We start from the raw sequence: 9,989 nt of genomic DNA on the forward strand, positions 1-9,989 counted from the left end.
ATAAAGACAGTGGAAGTAAGTAAACAGAGAGAGAAAAAACACCATGTTGCAAAATTTAACATTATATTTTTGGAGAATAAATTTCACACGACTGTTTTTGCAGTTTAAATCCACTGTATTGGTTTTAACATGTACATACACAGTATATAAGTCCTTTACCGTATACAGACACGTGTACCTGCACATGAATATTCTACATAATAATCTAGTACATGTGTATTTCAATATTTAATTACCCGGACTTGTCTGCTCTTTTGCATTATTTGTACTGCATACAACTTATACTCGTTGTTGCCAAGAAATCTGATTCTGATTTAACAGAAAACCATGTCTGGAAGATAAATAAGAAAAGTCTGACATCTTTTATTTGCAAATAACAACTGAGAGAAACGACTGTCACTATGATGCAGTTTAACCGCATCATAAACTCTTTAAGGATGATCATAAATCAACCCCTCTTTGAAACCACAAGGCAGTATTTACTGCAGGAGTGCACTTTTTTAGTCAGATGTACCCCTATAAACTGGCAACTGTTAGAGAAACTATTACTAAGCTAAATAACTTGATTAATTGTAAAGGAATAAACTAAACTCAGGTACCTATTACTAATACTAACTGGTAACTAACACTCTAACAGGTTGATTGTAACAGAATAAGGGGATGGTGACCAATAAATCATCATCTATTTGGCTTGAGTGCCTTCAAACTTCACTTTGAGACGTTTTGTTAAATGCACGACTAGGCAGCAGATGTTCCAGTAGATGGAGACAAACTACCACAAATAGGAAGTGGTACCCTCGGGGTGCTGCCCCTGCTCCATCATCACAGCGAACAAGTGAAGAAATCATGAATCATCAGTGAGGGCCTCCAGTCGAAGCTTAGATTATTCATTACGTATTGTTTGTTTGCTCCACCCGCTGACCTCAGCAGTTTAATTGCAACAGCTAACGCTCGAGTGAAACATTTCAAGTGCTTTGTAATAACGTTGCAAGGACGTTGATTTTTATTTTTTTTGTGTGTGCGGCTTTAACGTCGGCTAGCTAAAAAGAGCTCCGTTAAACTTGTACACTTTTGTGAAAGATGGCTGACAACGGAGCACACCAGACTGAAGAGGACCCAGCCGCGGCTTTCCTGGCTCAACAGGAGAGTGAGATAGCGGGGATAGAGAACGACGGAGACGGGTTCGGGTCGCTGGAAGGAGCGGGCGGTCTGCAGCAGCCGTCTCCGCCGGTTGACTATGGCAAGTTTGTTAGTGAGCTAACGTCAGCTGCGGCTAACATGCAAACAAGCTAACTGACGCTAGCTACTGTGTTCGCCGGTACTTGCGCTGGCCTGGTAGTAGAAAGCGAACAAAGACCTCGTTATATACATGTTTAAAATAACATCGCTGTGTAAATAAAGTCAAACAGTGCGTGCTAAACCGTTTAAAATAGTGACTCTGCTCATTTATAATTAACTAACTGAATGTTAGCATTGTAGCTAGCTAGTGGTAGCGTTCGTTTGCGTACGTTAATAAACGTTAGTAACGTCCTCCTGGAGATGGAACGTTGCAGATGTGAAATCACGTCTCACTATCACGCAGAACAAAAGCCAGCGACTTTAAACTGGTAGCAACCCATAACATTAGTACAAAGTAAACACTTTTTTTTTATTATTATTATTCCGGAAAATCCTGTCCTGCTAACTGACGACACTGGTCAGAGAGACAGCAGCAGTGCTCAAACAGGTGCTGCTGCATTTCTGAGGTGTGATCCCTTTCAAGAGCAAAGTCACTCCAACGCAGCAGTAGTGAACATATGCTAGTGAGAGAAGCTGCTCCTTAACTTTAAACTTGTTTGTTTCTTTTTAAATCATGATGTTAGACGGTTTTGGAGATGAGCCTACCACTTTGAACGGAGATATGTTTCAGGTGAGCTTCAGCTTCTTTCTCACATTATAAATCTATTTCTTTATGTATGCATGTGTGTGTGTGGTTGAGTTTTATCTGGAGCACAATCAAATAACTTATTCTCACATTTTCTGTATTGCTTTATCCCTGTGTGTACTCTAATAAAGTGATGTACGTGCCATTCAGTCCATATTTGCATCAGATTTGTGAGGTAGCTTTTTGTAATGGTGTTTTCTGCTCTCCAAAAAAAATAAAAAAGGAGCCCAATGGCCCAACAGACAGCTACGCAGCCATCGCCCAGGTGGATATTCAGAGGCAAGAGCCAGAAAGTCTACGCAAGTGGAGGGAGGAGCAGAAGGCACGCCTTGAAGAATTAGGTGAGCAGAGATGTTTTCCGTTGCAGGAGGCGATCAATCGTAATAACGTACATAATTCAGTTCCTGTTTCCTGCTGTGATTTATATCTTTAAAATGATTTTAAACTGTGCAGTATATCTATGTGTGTTGCTAATACACTTCACTGGCCACTCTAGTAGGTACGCTTTTCTAGTGACAGGTTTGGCTGCTTTCTGTCTTCATAACTCGGTGCCTTAGATTTAACAGTGTGCTGGAAACGTTCCTTCATATTGACTTGATAGCATCACTTTGTCGGCCGCGCATCCACGCCGCCAATCTCCGGTTTCACCACATCCTAAAGGTGCTCTACTGAACTGAGAGGCTGTGGAAGCTCAGTGAGCTCAAGACGCCAGTTATTAGCTAGTTATTAGAGATGATATTGGCTTTGAGACGTGGTGTGAAGTAGTTTTTAGAAGACAAGTATGGTCATAACTGAACGTGTCAACAACCCCCCCACGCAGGCTCTTTCACAGACATTTTAAGCCTCATGTGTTACATTAATGCACAGTTTTATTTTTACACTCTGCTTATTAATACTACGCCTAGAATCTAGACGCGCTGCCGCTAGGGTCAGTCTAGTTACTCTCCGTTGACTTGAGATTTCGGAAAAATCCAAGATGGACCGGGCCAATCACGAGTCGGTGGGCGGGCTTAACACGATGACGACTGACCTGCGACCATAAATTCCGTGAATTACGCGTGAATTCCCCGTCCTAGCTAGAACTACCGGAGCGATGGCTGCTGCTAGCGAACAACTTTCTTTCGAATCGGCTTTGGCCGCCGCTCTGAAAGACTTGAAGTTAAGCTTTTCTCTGAGAAAAGAACAAGAAGCTGCACTGAGGTCGTTCTTACAAAAGAAGGATGTATTTGGAGTTTTGCCAACCGGATACGGCTAAAGTTTGATCCACAGCTTAAAAATGATTAATGCAGGAGAAACTCAACCTGTAGGCGAACTCATAAAAAAAAAAAAAACAGGATGCAACAAGAACTATTTAATATCTGTTAGGATAAGTTTTTTCCACAACACATGAAAGGAACTCTCTTTTCCGTCGCTCTGACTACGTCACCTTCTTCGTTGCTCTGATTGGTTGTAGCGCCGTCCTATTGCGTGGAGAGGGAGTTTGAAAGACAACCGTTTATCCCACCCCTCCGGTTGAGCCCTGTCTATGGAGAGTGTCCAGACCCTACATTTAATGTGGGTCTGGCTCGTCAGGGTATATTAATCCACAATCTGTACAGTTCCCCTCTATATATTGTGTATATTTTTTTGTATTGTTCGAATCCAGACTTAACGTTTATGCTCATTGCACCAACCGCCTCAATAAATTCCTCTTATGTGCAAACATACCTGATTATAATTCTGGTTCTGAAGTAGCTAGGCTAGGGTATATAGCATATACTGTATGCTTTCATGTGAGGCTCTGTACAGGCTGTGGCAACAAATTTCATTAAAAGGACAATAAAAAAATCTAATAAGGTGCCCAGTGATAGTCGATCTGCTGCTCACCGAGTTATGTCTGTGTTTATTTGCATACAAAGCGTAGAACTGAGATCTGAACTCAAGAGGTCACTAGAGACACACGTAGAGATACATTTAAGTGCTGCATGAACAAGAGCTCCCCACTTGATCATATCACCCAGGATGCGCGTTAATACCAAGTGTGAACGGGGCCAGTCTTTTCTCTTGTGGGTGCTCTCTGATTGTTATTTTCTCCTGTCGTACCCTAAACAAGACTCAGCGTCCAAGAAGGCGGAGGAGGAGTGGAGAGAGAAGGCCAAAAAGGAGCTGGAGGACTGGCACGTACATCAGAGCGAGCAGATGGAGAAGAACAAGGCCAACAACAGGTTAGTCGGTGAAGATGCTGCCGAACCATTCCTCTTAACACCTTTTGTGTTGTACTGACACATTGTTCTCAGTGGAAATGATTTAAAATGTTGTTTCTATTGTCCATGTCGAGTTAGTCGTTGTGTAGTCACCATATCAACAAGATAAGATCGCATTGGGTAAATATTTTGCAGCGTTTGTGTTGAAGGTGATCAGTAGTCTGTCTGCCACCTAAAGATCGGTATCTCAGTCAGAGCTGTACGTTACACTCACAAATATATTGCTGCCTTTCCTTTTCTTGACCGAGCTAACCACCTCTTCTTTCTTTCGCACTTTCCAACAGACTCTGTCCAAGTCTGGCACGGTATCACTCTGCATCTGTAGCTCTAGTGTTTTTGGGATTTTTTTTTTCAAAGTGCTGAGAGACAGTCCTCTGATAGGGAAGTCCAGAGCAGTGCGTCCAGTTCAAATGCCTTAAAAACAAAACAGGAAGCCGTCTAGCTAGAAGGAATGTGGACGGCAGAGAGAGCAAGTGTCACGGTTTCCATCCACGCTGCAGACCAGCGCTAAAGCAGCAGTCATAAAATGACAACCATGTATCACAGTACAGCTCAAACACTATTAAGTTAGTGCTGGACTGTTTGAAACTCTTTACTTCCTCTTCATCAGAGGTGTTTCTCAGGCACTTTTACATAATCCTTGTGAATTAGGCCCTAACTTTTCTCAGCTTGTTGTTTGACACTGAAACTGTTCTCCTTTCTCCTTCTTTTTTTCCTGCTTTCACTGCCTTGCCTGCGTACTAGGATTGCTGACAAGGCTTTCTACAAACAGCCCAACTCTGATGTTATAGGCTTTGTGTAGGTTTAGCATTCTTACGCTTTTTAATGTTGTATCCCTGCCTCCTTGAATGACCTCTTTTCACCTGATGCATGTCCCGGCACTGAAATTACCACGCTTGAAGGTCTACTTTGGTAATTCTTGTATTTTTATTGACTGCTACGCAGGCCTACAATGTTTTTTTTTATATAAATAGTAATAACTATTAATCATGCTTCCTGTAAACTGAATGTAAACAGAAATGCATGAACGTTTAGCAGTGATCTTGTGCACAGGTGCTATTCGTGTGATTGAATTTTTGCGGTTGAGCATCGTGTTGCGGAAGCCGTCGCGCTCTGCGAGTCACTCACATCTTTCTCCGGTCTGCCTCCCACGTGTAGAGCTTCCGAGGAGGCTTTCCTGGCAGAGACCGACGGCGACAGCCCCGGATCCGAATGGGAGCGAGTGGCTCGCCTCTGTGACTTCAATCCAAAAACCAACAAGCAGGCGAAGGATGTTTCCCGAATGCGCTCTGTCCTCATCTCCCTCAAACAGACACCTCTGGTTCGCTAGAGGTCGTCGCGAGGAGCGGTAGAAACATTGCCTTTTCAGTTTTAATCTCGCACTGCATCAGAAGGATTTGTACGCCCTTTTTCCATAAAATCCCTGGTATGTTTATAACCTTATAAAAAAAAAACGTCCTGCCTTTCTCAATGCCTATTATAATCAAATGATGTACTGACGCTCTCGTGAGAAGATGGACTGTTGTTACAGCATCCTTTAGCTGGTTAGCTTCATCACTGCTAAGCTTAAGAAAATATTGTTACTGTAAGTTAAACATTTTTCTTTCCCCCTTCAACTTATAAATTATTAGGTCAACTTTATTGCATGCCTCTGTCAGTGTCTTGGATGCACAGATTTTAGTTTTTCTTTGCATTTTGGTCAAACACATACTTATTATTAAGCACTGTTACAGATTAGATTGTAACCACTTAATGCCTCTTGTCAGTCTAGAACCACGAACACAAACATCTTCTTCTAATTACCGTATATAAGGTAGCTAGCATATTTTGTTTCTCTTTCACATAAATAAGCTTGTGGCCTTTGTGATCTAGCTCTTACTCCAGTATGAGGGTGTACCCAGAAGGACTTTCAATCAATTAGGCAAGACTTGAGCAAAAAAATAAATAAAAATATGATAATAATAATGATCACAACCAAAGATTTCTGCTATGATCTGAATTTTCACATGATTTGCAGCTTGTTTTTCTGATTTTTCTCAGCAAAAGTTTTATCAAATTTTAAATAGTTCTTTTTTTTTTCTTCTTCTTAAAGAAAAAAACAAGGTAATGTCTGCACATTGTTTCACATGTTGCCTATATGGACATGAATACGGAGAAAGTGAATGTTTCAAAGGGAACTGGAAAATAAAAACAGTGGAGTATGATCACCTCAACTCGTTTGTCCTTAAATATTTCTTTGCCCAGGATAATCACTGGCTGCCGAGTTTAAATTTGTATTCCACTCGCAGCCAGAAGGAGAGCCCTTCACTCGTAAGCGCCTCTATCGGAACAGACCGGCCTGATTGAGAGGTATTTTCAATTAGACTGAATCCATTCAACGGGAAAATTGTAGCCCGCCGCTTAATACCGGCGTAGACGCAGTGTCTACGCCAGTATGGTCGGGACAGGGGTAGAAACGTGGGGGCAGCAGATCAACAACTTGTTCGAACAAGTGTTTAAAAAGACGAACACAGTCTGAATCGATGTGGGCAGCTCTGTTAAAAAGACTCCTTGGTCGTCTTCTTCCATTGATTTGATTCATTTGGGGGGAAAGTTGTTCTTCCTCTTTGGTTCTATCCTCTATTATCACAAAAAATATCACATTTAGGGCCACATGAACACAGATTGGATCATTTTATTTAGTGTCCATGCAGCACCTGTTAAACTTGAGTCTCTGATGAGGATGATTTCAATCAGATTAAAGAAATGTAAACGTTAACCAGTGTTAATCCAAGAAGCAACAAGCTGTAGTTTTGTTATTTATTACATAATGGCACGTCATTTTATTATTTAACATGATGCAAGTGTCTCTAAGTGCTACTCCTGATACATTTTAAGGCCCCGTTAAGGATTTCCATATGACAATAAAGTCTGAAGGTGGACCGCCTTGCCTTGTATGTTAAACCTTCCTCCAGCTATACACCAATTAGCCATAACATTATGATCGCCAAACAGCTCTGAGCCCCCCCACAAGGCCTCAACGCCACTAAGACCGCTGTGTTATCATATCTGGCCCCCAGGTAGCACATCTTTCAAGTTGTGAGGTGAGCCGCCATGCATGGGACGTATTAGTCCAGCACATCCCACAGATGCTCAGTTGGATTTATGCTTTGTGTCAGGGAGCATTATCCTGCTGAAAGAGGCCACCGCCATCAGGGAATACCGTTTTCCTGATAGGGGGTATATGTGGTCTGCAACAATCCTTAGGTAGGTGGTACTTTCCAGAGTAACCACACACAGAATCAAAGGCCGGCCTGCGCTCCCCTGTTCATCAATCAGTCTTAACCCATCATGTCCCTATTTCTAGTTATAGGTTTTTTTTCTTCCTCTGATCACTTTTGACAAATAACGGGTACACGCCCCACAAGAAGCTGCAGTTATTGAGATGCTCTGCACTTTTTTCTCGCTTCTAACACATAACTTTTCAAATAAATGTTGCATAAGGAGTAAATTCCACCTGAATACACCTTTGTGATGTTTTGTCTAAAATACACACAAGACATCGGGCTCAAATAAAAATTTATATCAGAAGATCCAGTGCCAATACATGGAATACACCTGAAATCACAAAACAAAAAAAAAAAAAAAAAAGGAAAAAAGGAAAGTTCAGTTTGCTCACTGGTCTGGCGAGGAGGTCTGTTTAACCACACACCGCAAGCAAAATATTTTATCACCATGAAACATTTAACAGCTTTTAAAGCAGAATAAATATGTTGGCCTTAACGCGTGTATCTGAACAATGTCAAATACACAACACATCATTCGGTTTATTCAGACAGTCCAATTCCAGGACCGATCTGGTCTGACTTCCAGGAGTCGAACGGGGCGACGGGCGAGGCCGATCCGTCCTCACTGCTTGGGTTTCAGGGTTGTGGCAAAGACACCGAATATGATGGCGACTACAGTGAAGCCCTGGGCGAAGATTCGTCCCCTCATCAACAGCTGGGACTGTCTGGTTTTCCCTTGATGGAAGGCACGGAGACCGTAAATCAGCGCGCCCGCTGTTCCCAAACAACCTGGAGGGAAAAATTTACACACAGAGGATCTATCAGGACAAGGCGCCGGACATGCTGACATAAACAAGTGGTAACTAGTGGCGTATAAAAAGGTAAGATGAAGGGTTAAAAGGCTGGCACTGTCATCTGATGCTCTACACCGATCAGGCATAACATTATGACCACGTTCCTAATAGTGTGTAGATCTCCCTTGTGACTCATCAGAGAATGGACATGGATCATGTGTCTTTTGAGTGCTATGGGTTGAGAGGAGGGGCCTCTGGATCAGGCGCATCCCACAGATACTTGATCAGTTTGGGATCTAGTGAATTTGGAGGCCAGGTCTACACTTTGTGCTGTTCCTCATGTTTTTTTTTTAAAGTTTTTCCTAAATCGTTTCTGTGCGTGTGCCTGTGTCAGGCTGCACCCTGCTGGGGATGGCTGCCGCCATCAAGGAGTGTCATTGCTGTGGGGTGGGTGTGCCTGGTCTGGTCTGGGTGGGTGGTTCATGTCTAAGTAATTTTCCACATGAATGAATACCAGGTCCAAAATGTTTCCCAGCAGAACACTGAAGTGTCACAAGATGGCCAATGTCATTTACTTCTCCTGTCAGTGGTCATAATGTTATGCCTGATCGGTGTGTAATGTCTTTTCACACACTTACAGTACACTTACAGTATCAGGTTATGACTGTAGTATTGACAGTACTCAACAGTAAATGGTGTAAACACACAAATAGTAAGGCAAAGACCTTTTCCCTCTTCTACCTTAGCAGTGTCAAATAGTTTTGCTCGCTCCTGATAAGATGATATCTAAAGAATTCACAAACATCACAGAGAAACTCAACTGTCAGCACATTTTAAACATTTTATTAAAGTTGTTTTATTGTAAATGCCCTCTATTCTACATGAAGGGCTTGCAGGACGGGTTTCTGAAATGATATTGACACCCATCACATAGAACAAACCGGTCTGGCGACGAAACGTGAACTGATTAACAACATACTATAGTTAAGTTACTTCCGCTTTGTTGTTAACTGACTTGTAGCACAGTTGTTTAGCTTTAAATGCTAACGATATCATTGAATGGGCTGAAGTGTGTCAAGTAAAGGACGCGCTGCACTTCACTTGTGTAACTTCACTCTGCAGCGTTTCGCCGCTTGTGTAACTCACCTATTGGGACGAAGGGGTTCTCCTTGGTTTTCCTCATAAACTTCTCTTTGAACGTCTCATCTTTTTGCCTCGGCAGCGGGTTGAAGCCCTCGATGATGGGAGGCTGAGACAGGTCAAACGCCACAGGGCCCTGTGGAGGTGCTGCGGGTGTTTGCTCCGGTGCTGCTGCCGCCGCCATTGCTTACTTTGGGGAAAAGATACAGGAGGAGGGAGGAGCCGAAAAACTACACTTCCGGGAATGCTGTTTCCGGTTTACGTTCCGCTTGAGACTTCAAAATAAAAGTCTTTTCAGTATAATGAACATAAGCTAGGTGTGTCTGTGACATTTGCATGTCCTCCTGGCGTCTGTCCCCTGCTGTGTAAGCATTGTACAAGCTAAGCTCTACTCGGAGCCTGAAATAGAGATATTAGATGTCATTTTCAAAATGTTGGAGTTCATTGGTGAGTGGGTGTCGATCTATAAATGAAGAAAGTGGTTATATGGTAAAGAAGAAGCACAAAACATGTGACTATATTTTTTTTTATTTAAGAGAAATATGGTACTTTTGCAGTATTTTTATAAACTCCAGGTTTTCTGTAGATAACATTTCCCTTTCCCTAATGTATTCTATGATTG

General features: G+C 42.3%; 2 protein-coding genes across 2 annotated transcripts; one reads left to right on the forward strand and one right to left on the reverse strand.

The window, feature by feature from the left end:
• Positions 1–822: 822 nt before the first annotated feature.
• Positions 823–6,380, forward strand: cltb (clathrin, light chain B). Its single transcript, XM_084549643.1, has 5 exons — positions 823–1,240; positions 1,863–1,909; positions 2,148–2,265; positions 4,017–4,128; positions 5,326–6,380. The coding sequence occupies exons 1-5, from the start codon at positions 1,081–1,083 to the stop codon at positions 5,495–5,497; spliced, it is 609 nt and encodes a 202-aa protein (XP_084405769.1). The 5' UTR covers positions 823–1,080; the 3' UTR covers positions 5,498–6,380.
• Positions 6,381–6,565: 185 nt separating this feature from the next.
• higd2a (HIG1 hypoxia inducible domain family, member 2A) lies at positions 6,566–9,589 on the reverse strand. Its single transcript, XM_084550532.1, has 2 exons — positions 9,374–9,589; positions 6,566–8,222 (listed from the first exon to the last, which is right to left on the reverse strand). Exons 1-2 carry the CDS (start codon positions 9,549–9,551, stop codon positions 8,056–8,058), a joined length of 345 nt encoding a protein of 114 aa, XP_084406658.1. The 5' UTR covers positions 9,552–9,589; the 3' UTR covers positions 6,566–8,055.
• Between the last annotated feature and the right edge of the window lie 400 nt (positions 9,590–9,989).

The sequence above is a fragment of the Chelon labrosus genome, assembly GCF_963514085.1.
Source record: "Chelon labrosus genome assembly, chromosome: 8".
NCBI classification, from domain to species: domain Eukaryota; kingdom Metazoa; phylum Chordata; class Actinopteri; order Mugiliformes; family Mugilidae; genus Chelon; species Chelon labrosus.

Bases quoted from the DNA above. Each gene is read 5' to 3' on its own strand.
- cltb (XM_084549643.1), top strand. From the start codon at position 1,081: ATGGCTGACAACGGAGCACACCAGACTGAAGAGGACCCAGCCGCGGCT. The intron at 1,241-1,862 runs GCAAGTTTGTTA...TCATGATGTTAG, and splicing joins GTCTCCGCCGGTTGACTATG to ACGGTTTTGGAGATGAGCCT. The intron at 2,266-4,016 runs GTGAGCAGAGAT...ACCCTAAACAAG, and splicing joins GGCACGCCTTGAAGAATTAG to ACTCAGCGTCCAAGAAGGCG.
- higd2a (XM_084550532.1), bottom strand. From the start codon at position 9,551: ATGGCGGCGGCAGCAGCACCGGAGCAAACACCCGCAGCACCTCCACAG. The intron at 8,223-9,373 runs GTGAGTTACACA...TTTTCCCTCCAG, and splicing joins GAACCCCTTCGTCCCAATAG to GTTGTTTGGGAACAGCGGGC.